General features: G+C 41.7%; 3 protein-coding genes across 12 annotated transcripts in view; 2 read left to right on the forward strand and 1 right to left on the reverse strand.

Annotated features, from left to right (window-relative positions):
- GTF3C5 (general transcription factor IIIC subunit 5) overlaps positions 1–21,969 on the reverse strand; it is an 870,547-nt gene that overhangs the window by 776,313 nt on the left and 72,265 nt on the right. The window lies entirely within an intron of this gene.
- The window catches only part of SETX (senataxin), a 102,609-nt gene that overhangs the window by 51,391 nt on the left and 29,249 nt on the right, over positions 1–21,969 (forward strand). For all 10 annotated transcript variants that reach the window (XM_050759656.1, XM_050759660.1, XM_050759657.1 and 7 more), the window contains 4 exons: positions 10,153–10,326; positions 13,264–13,496; positions 14,505–14,672; positions 15,904–16,060. In XM_050759656.1, the coding sequence (XP_050615613.1) occupies positions 10,153–10,326; positions 13,264–13,496; positions 14,505–14,672; positions 15,904–16,060 (732 nt within the window). The remainder of the gene's footprint in view (positions 1–10,152; positions 10,327–13,263; positions 13,497–14,504; positions 14,673–15,903; positions 16,061–21,969) is intronic.
- The window catches only part of MED27 (mediator complex subunit 27), a 443,188-nt gene continuing 438,410 nt past the window's right edge, over positions 17,192–21,969 (forward strand). Inside the window, exon 1 of the mRNA XM_050760248.1 lies at positions 17,192–17,195. The gene's annotated coding sequence lies outside the window, so the exon portion shown is untranslated. The remainder of the gene's footprint in view (positions 17,196–21,969) is intronic.

The following is a 21,969-nucleotide window of genomic DNA, read 5'->3' on the forward strand; positions in this document are numbered from 1 at the left end:
TAGAAGTCATTTCCTCACTTTGACTTGCATTCTGACTCTTTTTAGTGATGTCTTAAAAATTCCTTTTTCATTCTTATTGAGAATTGCTTATTTGAACATAGTAAATACATCAGTCTTTTATTGTTAGTGCTCTGTGTCCCGTTTCTTAAACAGAGTAAGAAATCTTTCTCTGCTGCAGGTTGCAAATTACATTCTCTTGCCTTCCTTTGCCCCCATCCCCATCACCCATGGATCAGGATCTCTCTTACCTTCTAGAACAAAGGTTAGCAAACTACAGCTTGCAGATCCACCTACCCCATGTATTGTTTTTGTATTGCCCTAGGGTACGTTTTTTATGTTCTTTTTTTTTTTTTTCCCCTTAAATGTAGAGATGGGGTCTTGTGCTGTTGCCCAGGCTGATCTCAGACTCCTGGTCTCAAGTGATCCTCCTGCGTCATCAACCTGCTGAAGTGCTGGGATTACAGGTGTGAGTCACCTCGCCCAGCTGGTTTTTACTTTTTTAAAGCTTTATAAAAAAGAGAATGTAACAGGCATTATGTGTAGTCCCACAAGCCTATCTGGCCCTTTACAGAGGAAATTTGGGAACCCCTTTTCTAGAAGCTTTGTTGTTTTGTTTGTGACTGAGGTATGTGGGTTGGGTTCCTTTTTTTTTTTTTTTTTCCCCCCCAAGTAGAGGTCTAATTATCCCAGTGCTATTTATTGAAAGACCATTTGTGCTTCACTGCACTGCTATGTTTGTTATGAGTCTAGAGTCCTCTTAATGTCTGGGCATCAGTCTGTTCTTCTTGAGATCATTTGCCTACCCTTGTGCTTATATCACATTGTTTACTTTATCTAGCTTTATATAAGTTTTAATAACTCATAGAGCAAGTCCTCCTACCTTGTTTTGTTTTGTTTGTTTTTTGTTTGTTTTGTTTTTTGAGATGGAGTCTTGCTCTGTCGTCCAGGCTGGAGTGCATTGGCACGATCCTGGCTCACTGCAACCCTCTGCTTCCCAGGTTCAAGCGATTCTCCTCCCTCAACCTCTCGAGTAGCTAGGACTACAGGTGTGCACCACTATGCCTGGCAAATTTTTGTATTTTTAGTAGAGACAGGGTTTCACCATGTTGGCCAGGCTGGTCTCGAACTCCTGGCCTCAAGTGATCTGCCCATCTTGGCCTCCCAGAGTGCTCGTGTGAGCCACAGTGCCTCACTCCCTTCTACCTTGCTCTACTTTTTGAGTGCTTTGGCTATTCTTGGCCCTTTGTATTTCCGTATAAATTATAGAGGAAAAGAAGTGGAAATTTGGGAAGAATTGACAACTTTTAATACTTTCTAATTCATGAATAAGGTATATGTCTTCAATTACTTGGGTTAAATTTTTCTCAGTGTTTTATAGTTTTCTGTGGAGAGGTTTTGCATGTCATCTATTGTTGGTCATTTGTAACTATGTTAGTGAGTATCTCTAAAAAATAAGAAAAGTAACAGTCATACCTAAAAAGTTACCAGTAATCCCTTCATATCAGTCAGTGTTCAGATTTTCAATTATCTCATAACACTTTTTTTCAGCTTAAGATCCAAATTAGTCCACCCAAAGGCAAGTTAGTCCACCCAGTGGCATTACTTGATAGGTCTTTTTGAACTAGAATCCTCTCATTTTCTTCCCTTGCAATTTTTTTGTTGAAAAAATTGAGAAAATTTTGTAGAGTTAATCATGGTCTGGATTTTGCTGATATCGCATCCCCTTGGTGGTGTTTAGAATGTCTGTGTCCTCTGTGTGTTTCCTATAAATTGATAGTTGGAGCTAGAGAATTGATCCAATTCAGGTAAATTTTTATTCGGTTTTGGCAAAACTGTTTTATAGTTGGTCATATGTTCCATCAGCAGCAGCAGGTACATGATACCTAGTTTATTTTTCTGATAATCACAGCTGCTTGCACTTAGTTATTAATTCATTAAAGGGAGCAAAATGGTGACACTTTAATTATTTTATGTTAGCTGGAATACTTCTCTAGAGAGAAAATTCTCTACTTCTATTTGGTTACTCAGTAGTATAGTTTATAAAGGAAAGGCAGTATAAATACTTGACGCTTGATCACTTTTCAGAATAATGAGTTTAATTCACTAGTAGTCCGGGTGCAGTGGCTCACGCCCTGTAATCCCAGCACTTTGGGAGGCCAAGGTGGGCAGATCACCTGAGGTCAAGAGTTCAAGACCAGCCTGGCTTGTCAGCAAAACCCCGTCTCTACTAAAAATACAAAAATCAACCAAACATGGTGGCGCGTGCCTATAGTCCTAGCTAATAGGGAGGCTGGGGCAGGAGAATTGCTTGAACCCTGGAGGCAGAGGTTGCAGTGAGCTGAGATCATGCCATTGCACTCCAACCTGGGAGACACAGCAAGACTCCGTCTCAAAAAAGAAAAAAAATTCACTAGTAAGTGCCAGTGGTGACTGGTAAGCTTAAAAAAAAAAACTGTGAGTGCATGGATTGGTATGCTTGTGTTTCAGTCCATTTCAGTCAGCTCCTTCTAGTTGGCTCTGAGGCTATGTGCTGTGACAGGATGTTCCAAGTTCATCATATATATTGTTTTTATCCCGTAACTGAACTTCCAGTTTTCTAAGGAGCCTTGCTGTATTTTAGTTGAAAGTGGTATTTCGACACCAATCTGGGCATGCTATATGCTGTTAGTGGGTAATACATCTGAAAATAAGGATACATAAAGATTGTAAGTAAAAGATAATTATGCATATCCAAATTAAAACTTATTTAATTCTGTTAATATCAAACTAAATACACATTAAGGCAGAAAGTGTTATTGTTGTTGTTGTTGTTGTTGTTGTTATTATTATTATTATTATTTTGAGACAGTCTTGCTCTGTCGCCCAGGCTGGAGTGCAGTGGCCGATCTTGGCTCACTGCAACCTCTGCCTCCCGAGTTCAAGCGAATCTCCTGCCTCAGCCTCCTGAGTAGCTGGGATTACAGGCACTCACCACCGTGCCCAGCTAATTTTTGTTTTTAGTAGAGACGGGGTTTTGCCATGTTGGCCAGGCTGGTCTCGAACTCCTGACCTCAGGTAACCCGCCTGCCCCAGCCTCCCAAAGTGCTGGGATTACAGCCTCCCAAAGTGCTGGGATTACAGGTGTGAGCCACCACGCGCAGCTCAGAAAGCATTATTTGAGATAAAAAGGGAATATTTTGGTTCAACAGAAGATATGACAATTCTGAATGCATATACCTAATGAAGTAAAGAGCTGGGCACAGTGGCCTGTGCCTTTGTAGTCTCTGCTATGTAGTAGGCTGAGGCAAGATCACTTGAGCCCAGGAGTTTGAGGCTGTTGTGTGTTATGATCACATATGTGAATAGTCACTGCACTCCAGCCTAGGCGACATTAACAAGACCCTGTCTCTAAATAAATAAATCAAACTGATAGAACTAGAGTATACTTTTTACATATATATGACTTTTGAACAATTAAATCAACAAAGATGAATTTTAAAAAGCAAACCTTAAAAAGAAATACAATTGAAGTAAGTGAACCTAATTATATTTTAAATTGGTCATATACATAACCCACAGAGAAGAAAATGGTACAAGTCCTTTTAGAAATAGTAGCCTTGAGGCCGAGACAGGTGGATCACGAGGTCAGGAGATCGAGACCATCCTGGCTAACACGGTGAAACCCCGTCTCTACTAAAAAAAAATACAAAAAACTAGCCGGGCGAGGTGACAGGCACCTGTAGTTACAGCTACTTGAGAGGCTGAGGTAGGAGAATGGCGTGAACCCGGGAGGCGGAGCTTACAGTGAGCTGAGATTCGGCCACTGTACTCCAGCCTGGGTGACAGAGCAAGACTCCATCTCAAAAAAAAAAAAAAAAAGAAAAGAAATAGTAACCTTGGCTGGGCACAGTGGCTCACACCTGGAATCCTAGCACTTTGGGAGGCCAAGGCTGTTGGATCACCTGAGGTCGGAAGTTCGAGACCAGCCTGGCCAACATGGCGAAACCTCGTCTCTACTAAAAATACAAAATTAGTCGGATGTGGTGGCACATACCTGTAATCCCAGCTATTAGGGAGGCTGATGCAGGAAAATTGCTTGAATGCAAGAGGCAGAGGTTGCAGTGAACCGAGATTGCGCCATTGCAGTCCATCCTGGGTGACAGCAGCTAAAATTTGTGAGATTTGTTGTCAGTAGTGGAACTGGCTTAGTATTAGTAGTTCTTAAATGATTTTGTGTATTGTAAAATAGAGCTAATGTGTAAGAAAGCTGGTGTTAGGAGGCAGGGTTCCTTTGTTATGGGAGAAGGGAGTTACATGGGATGGAGTAGGGTGATGAAGAATCCTATGGGGTTGGATTTGCCTTGGAGGAATAACATTTTTTTTTTTTTTTTTAAGACGGAGTCTCGCTCAGTTGCCCAGGCTGGAGTGCAGTGGTGCGATCTCGGCTCACTGCAAGCTCTGCCTCCCGGGTTCACGCCATTCTCCTGCCTCAGCCTCCCAAGTAGCTGGGACTACAGGCGCCCGCTGCCACGCCCAGCTAATTGTTTTTTGCATTTTTAGTAGAGACGGGGTTTCACCGTGTTAGCCAGGATGGTCTTGATCTCCTGACCTCGTGATCCACCCGTCTCGGCCTCCCAAAGTGGTGGGATTACACGCGTGAGCCACCGCTCCCGGCCGGAGGAATTAATTTTTTATTTTGAAATAATTGCAGATTTTTTTAAAAAATTGCAAAATTAGTAGAGTTCCTATAACCTTTACCAAGTTTCCTCAAATGTTAACATCTTATGTAAATACAGTACAATGATCAAAACCAGGGTTTTATGTTGGTATGAACTAAGAGTTAATTAGACCTTATTCATATTATACCACTTGTCTGTTTTCTGCTCCAGGGTCCAATCTAGGATCACAAATCCCATTCAGTTGTGAGGCCTTCTTAGTTTCCTTCAGTCTAGAACAATTACGTCCTCATTCTGTCTTTATCTTTCATGGCGTACATGTTTTTAAAGAGTGCTGTCCAGTTACTTTTCAGAATGTCCCTCCATTTGGGTTTCTCTGATATTTCCTTGTGAGTCAAATTCAGATTTTGCATTTTTGCCAAGAAAACATACAAGCCATTTGTGCTCTTCTCAGTCTGTCAGATCGGGAGGTACATGATGTTGATAAATCTCATTGCTGGTGATACTAACTTCCATCACTTCGTTACGGTGGCGTCTCATGTATCTGCACTGTAAAGTTACTGTTTTTTCATTTGTAATGAGTGAATGTCCAGTTTCTTGTCCTTTTTTTTTTTTAATGGTTTTTCTTTTTATTTCTTTTCATTTTTGAGGTATTTCTTCAAAATAGTTTTTTATATCCCCAAATAAGTAGCTAATATGTTTAATTCAATATTCTTTTTTTTGAGATAGAGTCTTACTCTGTTACCCAGGCTGAAGTGCAGTGGTGTGATCTCTGCTCACTGCATCCTTTGCCTCCCAGGTTCAAGTGATTCTCCTGCCTCAGCCTCCCAAGCAGCTGGGATTACAGGCACGTCCCACCATGCCCAGCTAATGTTTGTATTTTTTTTTTTTTTTTTGAGGCAGAGTCTCGCTCTGTCGCCCAGGCTGGAGTGCAGTGGCCGGATCTCAGCTCACTGCAAGCTCCACCTCCCGGGTTCAAGCCATTATCCTGCCTCAGCCTCCCGAGTAGCTGGGACTACAGGTGCCCGCCACCTCGCCCGGCTAGTTTTTTGTATTTTTTTAGTAGAGACGGGGTTTCACCGTGTTAGCCAGGATGGTCTCGATCTTCTGACCTCGTGATCCGCCCATCTCGGCCTCCCAAAGTGCTGGGATTACAGGCTTGAGCCACCGCGCCCGGCCTAATGTTTGTATTTTTAGTAGAGACAGGGCTTTGCCGTTTTGGCCAGGCTGGTCTTGAACTCCTGACCTCAGGTGATCCTCCTACCTTGGCCCTGCAAAGTGCTCGAATTACAGGCATGAGCCACTGCGCCCAGCCTAATTCAGTATTCTTTTCCTTCCCACTTGTTTTGGGGAGAATTTTCTTTTTTTTTTTTTTTTTTTGGTTTGTTTTGTTTTTGAAACAGGGTCTGTTTCAACAGCCTGTCGCCCAGGCTGAAGTTCAGTGGCACAGTCACAGCTCACTGCAGCCTCAAAATCCCAGGCTGAGAATTTTCATTAATATGTTGGATCTCTGTTTTCTTATTTTTTTTGTAACCTTTACATATGGATTTATTAATTTTATTTCTATTTCCGAGGTAATGAGATGGTTTAAGCAATTACAAGTTCAGTGACACCCTTTTTTGCAAGTGTAGTGAAGTCCAGAGTTTGTTCCACTTTTGAGGGTCTTGCAGGACTCTAAATTTTCTCCCCTTTTGGTTCTACTTACAGTATGCAGTTATAAAAGGGTACTTCTCCCTTCTTGTCTTGTCCCTCAGAAGCTTTGAGTTTCAAATACTGCCAGTTCAAACCCCATGAACCATTAAGACCCTGTGCTGTATGCTGTATTCTGATTTTTGTCAGAGTGCTGCTTTAGTATTTTCACACTTGAGTTGGTCTTACCTTTCTCCTGGTAGATTTGGAGCTGGCTGAGGCTCCTGAGCTCTCTTTTTTTGGGACAGAGTCTTGCTCTGTTGTCCCAGACTGGAGTGCAATGTCGCGATCTCAGCTCACTGCAACCTCCGCCTCCTGGGTTCAAGCAATTCTCCTGCCTCAGCCTCCCAAGTAGCTGGGGTTACAGGTGCCCCACCATGCCCGGCTAATTTTTGTATTTTTGGTAGAGACGTTGTTTCACCATGTTGGCCAGGCTGGTCTCGAACTCCTGATCTCAGGTGATCCGCCTGCCTTGGCCTCCCAAAGTGCTGGGTTTACCGGTGTGAGCTAGTGCGCCTGCGTGGTGTTTTTAATTTTGATGATTCAAGCGGGTGTGTAGTAGTATGTCATTGTGGTTTTAATTTACTTTTCTAGAATGACTAACAATGTTGAGAATCTTTTCACAGACTTACTGGCAATGTACATATCCCTTCATGTATTTTCCATTTTTACTTGGATTGTTTGTCCTCTTATTTTTACTTATTTTTCAGTTCTTTATATCCTAGAGACAAGTTATTATATTTATATATTGAAAATATTTACTCCTAATCCTTGGCTTACCTTTTAATTTTCCTAACAGTATCTTGCATAGAGCAAAAGTTTTGATTTTGATGGCATCCAGTTTATCAGTTTTTTTCTTTTATGGTTCATGCTTTTTGTGTCCTAAGAAACATTTACCTAACCCATGGTCACAATTTTCTCCTATTTTTTTTTCTAAATTTTATAGTTTAATTTTAGTGTTTATGTTGATGACCATTTCAATTTTATTTTTATATATGACATATGTAAGGATTTAGGGTTTTTTTGCTTTTTTAAAGGTAGAATTCAGACGCAGTGGTTCATACTTGTAATCTCATCACTTTAGGAGGCCACAACAGGAGGATCACTTGAGGCCAGGAGTTTGAGACCAGTCTGGGCAAAATAGCAAGACCCTGTCTCTACAGAACAGTAAAAAAAAGTTAGCTGAGCATGGTGGCACACACCTATGGTCCCAGTGACATGGGAGGCTGAGGCAGGAGGATTTCTTGAGCCCAAGGGTTTAAGGCTGCAGTGAACTGTGATCATGCCACTGCACTCCAGTCTGGGAGATAGAACAAGACCCAGTCTCTACAAAAATAATCAAAAACAATGTAAAAATAGGTGCTCAGTTTTAGTGTTACTTCTTAAAAAATGTAGCCTTTCTCATTGAATAACCTTGCCATTCAGTAACTTGGCATATTTGTCAGCATATCAGTTGATCTTGATTGCAGGTCTGCTTTTAGACACCGTTTTCTTTATCTGTGTAGCTGCCTTACACCAATACCACAGTCTCTTATTGTTGCTTTATAAAAAAATACTGAAATTGGATAGTTTAAGCCTTCCAGTTTTGTTCTTTTTAGTTTCTTTTTATTGTCATCAGTTTTAGAATCAACTTGTCAACATTTATAAAAATGCCTGCTGGTTTTTTTTGGTTTTGTTTTTGTTTTTGTTTTTGAGACGAAGTCTCAGTCTTGTTGTCCAGGCTGGAGTACAGTGGCGCAATCTTGGCTCACAGCAACCTCCACCTCCCGGGTTCAAGCAATTGTCCTGCCTCACCCTCCCGAGTAACTGGGATTACAGGTGCCTGCAACTGCGCCCGGCTAATTTTTGTATTTTTAGTAGAGATGGGGTTTCACCATGTTGGCCAGGCTGGTCTCAAACTCCTGACCTCAGGTGATCTGCCTGCCTCGGCCTCCCAATGTGGTGGGATTACAGGCGTGAGCCACCATGCCTGGCCTTTTTTTTTTTTTTTTTTTTTTTTGAGACGGGGTCTCGCTCTGTCACCCAGGCTGGAATGCAATAGTGCAATCTCAGCTCACGCAAGCTCCGCCTCCCAGGTTCATGCCATTCTCCTGCCTCAGCCTCCCAAGTAGCTGGGACTACCAGTGCCTGCCACCATGCCCAACTAATTTTTTGTGTTTTTAGTAGAGATGGGGTTTCACCGTGTTGGCCAGGATGGTCTCAATCTCCTGACCTCGTGATCCACCTGCCTTGGCCTCCCAAAGTGCTGGGATTACAGCCACGAGCCACCGCGCCCGGCTGCCTGCTGGTATTTTTACTAGGATTGCTTTAACTCTAAAGATTAATTTGGGGAGAGCTGACATTTTAACAGTATTAAGTCTTAGGCCTTGAACTTAGTACATTTCTTCATTTGTTTAGGCTCTCTTCAGTTTCTCTCAACAGAGGCTTGTATTTTTCAGAGTATAGGGCTAGATTCAGCAGTTGGTACTGAACTTTATTCCAGTGCTTTCTCTGTTTTCCTAGTCCCACGTAGTTACCACTTTCTTTTCCCATTTGTTTGAAATGCGTAGAAGTTGCAGAATTCTTGTATGTACAGTCACGAGTCACTTGATGGGGATACGTTCTCAGAAATGTGTCAGGCGATTTCATCATCATGCCAGCTTCTCACGATGTTGGTAACATGTTGGTAACACCTAGGCTATCAATCTGTACAGCATGTTACCGTACTGAATACTGTAGGTAATTGTAACATGGGGAAGTATTCTTGTACTAAACATAGAAAAGATACAATAAAAATACTATCTTATGGGACCACTGTTGTATATATCCGGTCCATCACTGACCACAGCAACATTATGCAGTTCATAACTACTTGGATTTGTTTCCGAATTTTCTTCAGGGATTTTGAAAGTTGGAAACAAATGAGAGAAATTTAGTTAAAAGCCAGAATAGGCTGGGCATGGTGGCTCAACCCTATAGTCCCAACACTTTGGGAGGTCGAGGCAGGCGAATCACAAGGTCAGGAGGTCGAGACCAGCCTGGCCAACACGGTGAAACCCCGTCTCTACTGAAAATACAAAAAAAGGCCGGGCGTGGTGGCTCAAGCCTGTAATCCCAGCACTTTGGGAGGCCGAGATGGGCGGATCACGAGGTCAGGAGATCGAGACCATCCTGGCTAACACAGTGAAACCCCGTCTCTACTAAAAAATACAAAAAACTAGCCGGGCGAAGTGGCGGGCGCCTGTAGTCCCAGCTACTCGGGAGGCTGAGACAGGAGAATGGCGTAAACCCGGGAGGCGGAGCTTGCAGTGAGCCGAGATCGCGCCACTGCACTCCAGCCTGGGTGACAGAGCCAGACTCCGTCTCAAAAAAAAAAAAAAAAAAAAAAAGAAAGAAAATACAAAAAAAATAGCCGGGCGTGGTGGCGGGTACCTGTAGTCCCAGCTACTCGGGGGGCTGAGGCAGGAGAATGGCATGAACCCAGGAGGCAGAGCTTACAGTGAGCCGAGATCGCGCCACTGCACTTCAGCCTGGGTGACAGAGTGAGACCCAGTCTCCAAAAAAAAAAAAAAAACAATAAACCTAAAGGAAAGAAAATGTATTAGCTACTATTTTGGCCTTATGGCAGTTTTGAAGAATACTATATTCTGTAGCTGATATTTTTAATATTTTAAGTTTTTGATTGAATTAGATTACCATTTTAAAGTATATGCTGAGTCCATTAGTGCTGTGTATTTTTGAACTTAATACAAGGATTTAATTTCTTTTAATCTTATTTAAAATAATTCTCTTAGAGTTATATAAATTCCGACTTCTTGTTGTTTCATAGTTTATCTGGAAGAATGTGAATTGGCTAAACAGCTTTATCCAAAGGAAAACGATTTGGTGTTTTTAGTTCCTGAGAGAATAAATGAAGAGAAGAAAGATGCAGAGAGAAATGACATACAAGATCTCCACGAATATCATTCTGGTTATGTTCATAAATTTCGCCGCACTTCAGTCAGTAAGTAAATAATGAGACATTGACAGGAAATGTCAGATACAATCTCGTCTTCTAATTTGCTTCTAAATTGTGTATATCAAGTGTATTTGATATACATTTACCAAACATGTTTTTGCTATGTTGATTACTTGCCGTTCAGAGTCTCTTTTCTAGTTTTTCTAGACTTACCTGGAAAAGACCTTGTATTTATTTTTGTAATGTTCTATCCTTTTGTTACATTTCTTTATCCGTCATTGTGTTTGCTATAAAATGGATCATTTGCAGACCATCTGTTGTTTGTTAAATTACATTTCATCCTTAGTTTTGTGGCCAATTACTAATGAAATGACCAAACATGAAACTCACTGTAAGGAATCTGCTTACATCACTTCCATCCATTGTATGTTTCTCCCTAGGTAATTTAATAACAAAAATGTTAGCCTAAATTTAATGAATACCAGATGTATGCAGTGATACTTGTCCCCCCCCCTTTTTTTTTTCTTTGAGATGGAATTTCCCTCTTGTTGTCCAGGCTAGAGTGCAGTGATGCCGTATCGACTCACTGCACTCTCCACCTCTTGGACTCAAGCGATTCTCCTGCCTCAGCTTTCCAAGTAGCTGGGATTATAGGCATCCGCCACCAGTCCCGGCTAATTTTTTGTGTTTTTTTTTTTTTTTTTTTTGAGGCGGAGTCTCGCTCTGTCGCCCAGGCTGGAGTGCAGTGGCCAGATCTCGGCTCACTGCAAGCTCCGCCTCCCGGATTTACGCCATTCTCCTGCCTCAGCCTCCTGAGTAGCTGGGACTACAGGCGCCCGCCACCTCGCCCGGCTAGTTTTTTGTATTTTTTAGTAGAGACGGGGTTTCACTGTGTTAGCCAGGATGGTCTCGATCTCCTGACCTCGTGATCCGCCCGTCTCGGCCTCCCAAAGTGCTGGGATTACAGGCTTGAGCCACCGCGCCCGGCCATTTTTTGTGTTTTTAGTAGAGACAGGGTTTCACCATGTTGGCCAGGCTGGTCTTAAACTCCTCACCCCCATCCACCTACCTCCCAAAGTTCTGGGATTACAGGCATGAGCCACCGTGCCTGGCTGAGACTTGTTCTTCTTATGCACATTTATAATCTTCCCTGAAGCCCCAAAAGGTAGTAGAAATTATTCCTTGCTCATCAGAAAATCATGGCTCAGGGATATTAAGTAACCTATTCAAGGCTATTATCAGTGTTAAGTGGTAAGTCCAGAATTGAAACCTGCTTTTGTTGACTGCAAAGTCCACATTGTTTTTCTTTCTCTTTTTTTTTTTTTTTTTTGAGACGGAGTCTTGCTCTGTCGCCCAGGCTGGGGTGCAGTGGCCGGATCTCAGCTCACTGCAAGCTCCGGCTCCCAGGTTTACGCCATTCTCCTACCTCAGCCTCCCGAGTAGCTGGGACTACAGGCGCCCGCCAACCCGCCCGGCTAGTTTTTTTGCATTTTTTAGTAGAGACGGGGTTTCACTGTGTTAGCCAGGATGGTCTCGATCTCCTGACCTTGTGATCCGCCCGTCTCGGCCTCCCAAAGTGCTGGGATTACAGGCTTGAGCCACCGCGCCCGGCCCCACATTGTTTTTCTTATGACAAATGCCTTTTGGCAGTTGCAACTTTTTTAGTCTTAGTTATGTGAAGAGAAGAACGTTATTTTATTATTCCTTCTCCTTTTTGCATGATATCTTAAAAGTAGCAATAAAGTGTGTCAACATTGTACTGCATTATAACAGGTGTACCATGTTTATTTGTGTGATCAGGGCCTAATTCTGTAGATACATTTAGGATACGTTTAGAAGAGTTGCAGTGAGGATTGATGTCTTACTCTGTGCTTTTGGCTCCTAAAAACGATTACCTTTGCCAAATATATAGTTCTAAGGCAGTCTCCTTCCCTGAACTCCTCATAGATCAAAATCATCTCTCGGATATCTCCATTTGGAAATATGTTAGACATTTCAAATCCACTAGTCCAAAAGTTAACGCTTGATTTTCTGCCTGACATCTGCACTTCCTTCATTCTTTCCCATCTTGTTAATTGGGGCCTCCATTCTTTCAGTTACTCAGACCAAAAACCTTGGAGTTATCCATGATCCTTACCTTCTCTCACACCTCACTTCTAATTTGTCAGCAGATCTGATTGACTTTTCCTTTGCAATATATCCCAAATCCAGTTCCCACGTCTACTAGTGTATCCTGGTCCAAGCTGTCATTAACTTTTACCTAAATTACTATGGTAACCTTGTAAGTGGTCTTTTTGTTTCTGTACTTTTATTATTGTAGTTATTCTTTGTTCTGAGGTAAGAGTGGTTCTTTCAGTTTGTGAGATAGAGCATGTTATTTCCCTACACAGAGTGCCCGATGGTTTTCTACCTGATCCTGAATAGCGTTCAGAGTCATTACTGCGATCTGCACAGCCCTATAAAATACAGCCCATTTTACTCTGAGTCACTAAGCATTCTTCTCCCTATTTTTCCTTCTAGCCATGTTAGCCTTCTCCCTATTTCTAAAATATTCCTGGCACATCTCTGTCTTCAAAGATCTTTGCAGTTGCTGATTTTCTGTGTGTAGCATTGTTTACCCCCTGCTAAGTGCATACTCCCTTACTTCAAGTCTCTGCTCAAATATTTCTTCAGGAAGACCTTCCTGGACCAGCCTATCCACCTCCATCCCCATCACTTCCTCCCTTTGTCTGTTTTCTTTAGAGCACTTACTACCACTTGACGTATTTATTTGGTTGTCTGCCTCCCTCTTCTAGAAAATAAGCCTCTGGAGGACAGAACGTTACTGGGTTCAGGAAGCAGTCCATAAATATTTATTGGGTAAATTATGTAAATAATATCCAAAAATAATGTTAAAATTACCTAATTCTGCATGACCTTTTAAACTAGGCAACACATTATTCAGTGATAACTGAAGTTGCTTTTTCTCTTTCTTAATGATAGTGCGTAATGGGAAAGCTGAATGTTACCTTTCCATCCAGACTCAAGAGAATTTTCCGGCCAATTTAAACGAACTTGTGAATTGTATTGTAATCAGTTCTCTGGTAACGACACAAAGGAAGTTGAAAGCCATGTCTCTGTTGGGTAGTCGGAACCAACTGGCTAGAGCTGTTCTGAATCCAAACCCTATGGACTTCTGTACAAAAGATTTACTAACTACAACATCTGAGAGAATTGTGAGTGATGATTATATGATACTAGATAATTTCATGTTAGGATGCTAAAGCATCATATTTTTAGCTGCTACATATTCCTTTATGTCTACAACAAAGACATGTTCACGGTGAACAGTTTAGTGTTAGTTTTCTTTAATATTGCAAAGTAGTAATTGAGGTTAGTCGGCTCACCTCGGGAAAAGGTACAGTACAATGAGAGTTGAAGGTTGCTGGAAGAGCAACATTAAAATGTTAGATCAGCAGCCTACTTAATGTGCATTCGATGAGAAGTCTCAGGTTTAGTGGTGTTAAATTTACATTTGAATGATTGATGGAGAATTGGCTGGTATTGTTGGAAATGCAAAGATGTCATCTGAACATGTGAAGCTGTATATAAACCCTGCGAAATTAACACAGAGAAATGCAAAAGGAAAGTAATATTTTTTGAAACTCTACTGTATGCTATGGCTTTCATGTGCATTATCTCAGTCTATTCTCACTTTCAAGGAATCCTAGATTTAATGAGTAACAGAGGCTAAGGCTTAGGTTAGGAGTGTAGTGACCCAACTTGTAAGTGAGTGAAGCTTAGACTCAGATCTGACCCTGAAATCCACGTTTGTTCCCCTGTACACATGTGTTAGGAAATACATAGTCTCGGGATGTTTTCACTAAGGAGAAAATTGACTAAAGAAGGAAGAAAAACAGAGTAGTAAAAAGAAAAGGTGTGGATTAGTAAATGCAGTTTATTGTAGTTATCTTTGTAAGAATAAAACACAAAAATACGGTTGTGGTATTTGTAAGTACTTGAAGCCTTACAGACAGTAATTAGTAATTAGTAATGAGCTTTCTTTCCAGCAGTGAACGTGTTTTTAGATTAAAGGTCACTTTGGTGCCCTTATCTTGTCTGACCATAACCAAAGCTTTTGTCTGAAGCATTGAAAGAGATTTGAACAGGTCTTTTTCATGGTCTTCCTTTCAAATTCCACTACAGAAACAGCAACTCATTCTCAAAAATGTGTTTTTATATAGATTGCTTACTTAAGAGATTTCAATGAAGACCAAAAGAAAGCAATAGAAACTGCATATGCTATGGTGAAACACTCACCATCAGTTGCCAAAATCTGCTTGATTCATGGACCACCTGGAACAGGAAAATCAAAAACTATTGTTGGCCTCCTCTATTGTCTACTGACAGAGGTAGGTATGGGTGAGGGCACTGATGCCGTTAACTAGATGCATCATTTTACTTTTACTTGAGTTACCTGACATGTAAATAAGTATTAATATGCCATGTCTTCTTTGCTTTGTGTGTATTTTTTATATTGTGTGTAACTGTGTCAGAGACAAGGGTGGCAGAGGGGCAGAGGAAGGGAAGGTTATGAGAAGTAAAAAGAGGAAAAAAAACACTATTTTATGGGAAACAAATTGTAAGGATGAGAATGATGACCTTCAGGCTTCACTGTAGGCCACAGCTAATACTGTGAATGCTGGGCTACATTTTGGTTGGATCGTGGTTTTTTTTTTTTTTTTTTTTTTTTTTTTTTTTTGAGATAGTGTCTCGCTATCATCCAGGCTAGGGTGCAGTGGCACGATCTCGGCTCACTGCAATATCCGCCTCCCATGTTCAAGTGATTCTCCTGCCTCAGCCTCCCGAGTACCTCCCGAGTAGCTGGGACTACAGGCATACACCACCACCCACAGCTAATTTTTGTATTTTTAGTAGAGACAGGGTTTTGCCATGTTGGCCAGGCTGGTCTCAAGCTCCTGACCTCAAGTGATCTGCCTGCCTCAGCCTCCCAGAGTGCTGGGATTACAGGCGTGAGCCACCGTGCCTGGCCTGGATTGAGTATTGATTAAAGTACGTGGATGATAAAGTAAGGCTCAGAGCAGTTATGACAAATTTTTTTGCTAGAGTAATTTAAAATATCAATGTAAGATGTAGATGCTTTTATTTATTTTTTTTTATTTTATTTTTTTTATTTATTTTATTTATTTTTTATTTTTTTGAGACAGAGTCTCGCTCTGCCGCCCAGGCTGGAGTGCAGTGGCTGGATCTCAGCTCACTGCAAGCTCCGTCTCCCGGGTTCCCGCCATTCTCCTGCCTCAGCCTCCCGAGTAGCTGGGACTACAGGCGCCCGCCACCGCGCCCGGCTAGTTTTTTGTATTTTTTTTTTTAGTAGAGACAGGGTTTCACCGTGTTAGCCAGGATGGTCTCGATCTCCTGACCTCGTGATCCGCCCGTCTCGGCCTCCCAAAGTGCTGGGATTACAGGCTTGAGCCACCGCGCCCGGCCCGATGCTTTTATTTTAACTTTATTATGAGAACTTTCAAAAATACATGGAAGTAAAGACAAACTTTAAAGCTATATAATAGAGCTCACCCATATTTTTTGTGTGTTTGTTTGGTATGTGTATGTGGCAAACTGTAGAACCAGAGGAAGGGGCATTCAGACGAAAACTCCAATGCCAAAATCAAACAAAACCGTGTCCTCGTGTGTGCACCTTCCAATGCAGCTGTTGATGAACTCATGAAAAAAATTATCCTTGAATTCAAAGAAAAATGTAAAGACAAGAAGAATCCTTTAGGTATGATACTTTTGTGGATTTTTAGCTTGTTTTTGTTTTCAGTGTTAAGTGTAGGCAACTTTGAATGACAAAGGAAAGAGCAAGTCAGTCCTGGTAATAGCTTCTACTTGAATCTGTGGCTTGTTAGTTCATTTAGCAAGTATTTCATTGAACATTTACCCTGTGCCAGGTACTGAGGTTTCATCAGTGAAGACTTCAAGGAGACATACGGTCTAGTGAGGAAGTAGGTCAATATAGAGTGTGGTAAGTTCCACAGTGGGGCTAAAATGTGGGGTATTTCAGACACCTTAGAGGGACCCCAGTTCAATTGTGTGAGGGTTAGAGAAGGGCAGTTAGGAATTAGCCACAGGAAGTAGAGGGTTAGGGAATACTTGAGCGCAGAGATTGCCATAAAAAAAAAGAATCAGGGCAAAAGAGCCTCAGATGGTTCATGAGGTTCCTAGAGCATTAGGTGGCGGTGAAAGATGAGACTTTGAGTAAGCACAGGCTTAGTGAAAACAATCATTGTTTACAGTCACTGAGTGTTGGCTGTGTGTCAGTAATTCTCAAAATAATCCCAGGAACTTGGTGTTAACCCTACCATCTGTATTTTGTAGGTGGGGAAACTGAAGCTGAGAAATGTTAATTACACTAGAGGGATAACTTTTTTTGGTAGAATGTACATGATAATGAGCATTACAACGAATGATTCAGGGCACTGAAGTGAAGATGTGAAATTATTTCTTTTTTTAACTTTTAACACTAATTTTTCGTATCACTCGTATTGAGTGGTATAGTTAAGGCTTTGTATTTGATGACCTTTCCAAGCTCGTATGTCTTGTCTTCCCTACCAAATTTAATTTTCCTTAAGGATACCTAACAGGGCCTTTTAACAGGATTTGATTTAGCAGACTCCAAATACAGTGACTTAAATATAATAGAAGTTTACTTCTTTCTTTTTGTTAAAAAGCCCAGAGTTGGGCAGTTAAGAACTGGTACCAGAGTCACTGGTTTGGCGACTCTGCCTTAGAGAGACCTTGGAGACCCAGGCTCCATGTGGTTGCTCCACCATGGGTGGCCTCTATTCTCGAGTGCACCTGTGGTCAGGATAGCTGCTCCAGCTCCAGCAAACATGAGGAAAAGATGAAGATGGGGGAGAGGGAACATTCTAGCCAAGTTATAAGGAAAGTTTCTAGGTCCTGCCAGTAGCACCTCTGCTTATTTTCTTTTGGCCACACCGATGTATAAGAGAGGCTGGAACATGTCATCTTTATTCTGAGGGATCACACACGTTTTTCCTTATATCACATATGTATTACATACACATAGAATTCATTTGCACTTAAAACATACAATACATTGTCAATCTCTGATTTACATTTTTCCACTTGCCTTTACATTTGTGAGATTGATATTGTGAATAGCTGCTGTCACTCATATTAACTGCTATAGTGTGTTTCATTGAAGGCATGCAAAATTTACTCATCGATAATTTAGTTTCTTTTCAATTTTTTATTTCAAACTTGAGATGAGCATTAAAAAAGTTTACTAAAACACGGGTCTTTAGCATATGTATATCTCGAAGTGAAAATGTGGGGGTTCAAGAGTTTGTACATCTTCAGTTTTCTAGGTAGTACCAAATTCTTGAAAGTGATTGTACCAGTTACGCTCCCAAGAGCAGTCTCTGTGCAGCATGCAGTTGGTAGTTTCAATTTGCCTTTCCCTGATGGCGTGAGCTTAAGCTGCTTTTCAGGTGTATTGACTGCACAGCTGGGCCAGGACTAGGGTGAGGCAAATGAGGTGTCTAGGTTGGATTTTTTAATTTTAATTTTTATTTTTATTTTTTTGAGACGGAGTCTCGCTCTGTCGCCCAGGCTGGAGTGCAGTAGTGCGTTCTCGGCTCACTGCAAGCTCCGTCTCCCGGGTTCATGCCATTCTCCTGCCTCAGCCTCCCGAGTAGCTGGGACTACAGGTGCCCGCCACAACGCCTGGCTAATTTTTTGCATTTTTTTAGTAGAGACGGGGGTTTCACTGTGTTGCCCAGGATGGTCTCGATCTCCTGACCTCATGATCCGTCCACTTCGGCCTTCCAGAGTGCTGGGATTACAGGTGTGAGCCACGCGCCCAGCTTTATTTTTTTTTTTTTAATTAGAGAGCAGCCCAGGTGCAGTGACTCACACTGGTAATCCCAGCACTTTGGGATGTCAAGGTGGATGGATCACCTGAGGTCAGAAGTTCGAGACCAGCCTGACCAACATGGTGAAACTCTGTCGCTACTAAAAATACAAATTAGCCGCACGTCGTGGCATGGGCCTGTAATCTCAGCTTCTTGGGAGGCTGAGGCAGGAGAATCACTTGAACCTGGGAAGTGGAGGTTGCAGTGAGCCGAGATCGCGCCCTTGCACTCCAGTCTGGGCAACAAGAGTGAAGCTGTCTCTAAGAATAAATAAGAGAGCAAATGATATCCTCTCTGAGTAGAGAGACCTTTTTTCTTTTTCAGTACTTTTCATTTTCACTTTCCAGTGGTCTTGGGTCTCCTTTAAGGAAATGACTTGAACATCTCTCCATTAAGTATATTTCTGGGTTTTGTGTATACCTGTTAGTAGGGTAAAGAGTTGCTTTCTCATTAGCGTTTTTATCATGAATGGGTGTTGAATTTTATTGCATGCTTCAAATGGTAATGAAATTTTTCTTTAATCTGTTAATATGGTAGATTACAATGTTTTTCTGATGTTAAAATATCTTTGATTCTTACAGAATAAGGTCACCTTGGTGTCTTGTATTAGTTTTTAATACACTGCTAGATTGCTAGTGTTTTATTTAGGACTTTGAAATTAATGTTCATCAATGAGGCCAGCCTGTAATTTTTGTTACACTGTATTTGTCTAGTTTTAGTATTGAAGTTACACAGGCTTTAAAAAATTATTTGGGGCCTGGTGTGGTGGCTGACACCTGTAATTCCAGCACTTTGGGAGGCTGAGGTGGGCGGATCACGAGGTCAGGAGATTGAAACCATCCTGGCTAACATGGTGAAACCCCCTCTCTACTAAAAATACAAAAAATTAGCCGGGCATGGTGGCGGGCACCTGTAGTCCCAGCTACTTGGGAGGCTGAGGTAGGAGAATGGCATGAACCTGGGAGGCGGAGCTTGCAGTGAGCCGAGGTCGTACCACTGCACTCCAGCCTGGGTGATAGAGCGACACTGCATCTCAAAAAAAAAAAAAAAAAGAATTGGGAATTTTTTTGTTATTTGGAAGGTTTTGTATAAGACAACTTGTCTATTTCTTGAAGGCTGATTTGTTATTAGTATTGTTTTATTTTGTATTTGTTGTCTTTTTTTAACAGAATGAGTAAATTTCTGTTTACTGTTTAAATGTCATTAATGATTATAAGTCTATTCATGTTTTCTAGTTTGGAGTCAGTTTTGCTAATTCATATTTTTCAAGAAAAATTTCTACTTCAACTAAGGTTTTTGTATGTATTGACTGAAAATGGTTCATTGTATTCTCATATTTAAAATCTCAACTGTATTTGTGGTTGGATACCCTTTGTCATGTGTTGTTTATTGTATTTTTTAAAATTGAGAGAGGTCTCAATTTTTAAATTGAGGGGAGGGTTGTTTCTGGAAAGTGGTTTTTTTTTTAGAACCATTGGATATTTTATTAACTTATAATAGCTGTTATTAACAAGAGCTTATTATGTGCCAAGTCCTATGTGCCCCTCTCATTTAATTTCCATAGTAACTTTGAGGTGATTTTTTTTTTTTTCTTTTTAAGACAGAGTCTCTCTCTGTCGCTCAGACTGGGGTGCATCGGCATGATCATGGCTCACTGCAGCCTCGCCCTCCTGGGCTCAAGTGATCCTCCTGCCTCACCCTCCCAAGTAGCTAGATCTGCAGGTTTGCCACCACACTGGGTTAATTTTTACATTTTTCTTGTAGAGACAGGGTCTCATCATGTTGCCCAGGCTGGCTTCAAGCAATCCTGTTGCCTCAGCCTCCCAAGGTGCTGGGATCACAGGCATGAGACACTGCCCCGACCACATTTGCTGTATTATGTATTTATTCCCTAAATGCACATGTGACACAGGCTTAGGGGTGGGAAAGTACAAGGAGAACATTTATTTTTTCTAAGCCGGAAAAAATAAAGTATTTAAAAATTATTTTATCTAAATCAATAATTAATAGATGGAATTAAATTTAATTAAATTGCTTGATTAGTAGTTTATATTTTAATTAAAATCATTTTTCATGGCCCACCTGAGCCCAAGCCAAGATAATCACACTTGTTTTTAATTCTTCCACCTCTTCCAGGCCCCCCTACTTTCTTGTGGGCATTACCAAGCTCCCATTGTAGAAATTTCTATGTTTTTATTGGAATGGTAGCTTTGGCGATGTCAAACTCATAGAATTTTAAAGTCTGTTCCTTTCACTGAATGTAAATTATCCCTCAAGAATGTTAAAGAACAAAACAGACACCCAGGTACCTAGACACTGCTGCCCAGCCTTGCTCCCTTATGGGTGCTACAACAGCTCAGGGGCTTTCAAATCTGGTTTTCAGCTCTCTGGTTTTGGCCTCTAGGGATTTCTCTTAACATTCTCCTGAGCTTACCCAGCGATGTAAAGGATGTCTGTTATAATTTGTGGAACATTTCTGGGTGCTTGTAGTAGGTGGGTTTCCAGGTCATCTCATCTACCTTTCTAGTGGAAACATAAGTGAATTAAGAAGTTTTCAGGCCGGGCGCGGTGTCTCATGCCTGTAATCCCAGCACTTTGGGAGGCCGCGGCGGGTGGATCACAAGGTCAGGAGATCGAGACCATCCTGGCTAACACGGTGAAACCTCGTCTCTACTAAAAATAGAAAAAATTAGCCAGACGTGGTGGCGGGCGCCTATAGTCCCAGCTGCTCGGGAGGCTGAGGCAGGAGATTGGCATGAACCCGGGAGGCAGAACTTGCAGTGAGCCGAGATCACGCCACTGCACTCCAGCCTGGGCGACAGAGCGAGACTCCATCTCAAAAAAAAGAAAAAAGTTTTCAAACCCTGAAGTAAATGTTGGCCTTAAATTTAGGAAAATGAGCTGAACTGGGGTAAAAAATATGCTGTAGATAACTGTAAAAATAAGCCATTCATTTTTCATATAATCATTGTATTTATTATGTACCCACCACTCTTCTAGGTGGTGATCAAAACAAAACTCTATTATTTTGGGACTTAATATTTAAAGGATGGAGATAGACAGTAAACAAATAACTGTGACGTGTCCAATTGGAATAAATGCTGACAAATGCTACATGATTGCATAATTTAGCCCAGTGATATAGTGGGGAATATTTATTTATTTATTTATTTGTGAGACTGGTCTCGCCTCCCCTGCTCAAGCAATCCTCCTATCTCTGCCTTCCAAGTAGCTGGGACCACAGGGGGAGGCCACCACGCCGGGCCAATTTTTGTCATTTTTGATAGAGGTGGAGTTCCACCATGTTGCCCAGGCTGGTCTCAGACTCCTGGATTCAAGCAGTCTGCCTACCTTGGCCTCCCAAAGTGCTAGGATTACAGCCCTGAGCCGCTGCACCTGGCCTTAGTGGGGAAATTTTTTTTTTTTTTTTTTGAGATGGAGTCTCGCTCTGTCTCCCAGCCTGGAGTGCAGTGGTGCAATCTTTGGCTTACTGCAACCTCCACCTCCTGGGTTCAAGCAATTCTCCTGCCTCAGCCTCCCGAGTAGCTAGGATTACAGGCATGTGCCACTATGTCCAGCTAATTTTTGTATTTTTAGTAGAGACGGGGTTTCACCATGTTCTCCAGGCTGGTCTCGAACCCCTGACCTCATGATCCACCTGCCTTGGCCTCCCAAACTTCTGGGATTACAGGCATGAGCCACTGTGCCCAGCCTTATAGTGGGGAATTTTTAGATAAAATAATAACACATGGGG

The sequence above is a fragment of the Macaca thibetana genome, chromosome 15, assembly GCF_024542745.1.
Source record: "Macaca thibetana thibetana isolate TM-01 chromosome 15, ASM2454274v1, whole genome shotgun sequence".
Taxonomy (NCBI): Eukaryota; Metazoa; Chordata; class Mammalia; order Primates; family Cercopithecidae; genus Macaca; species Macaca thibetana.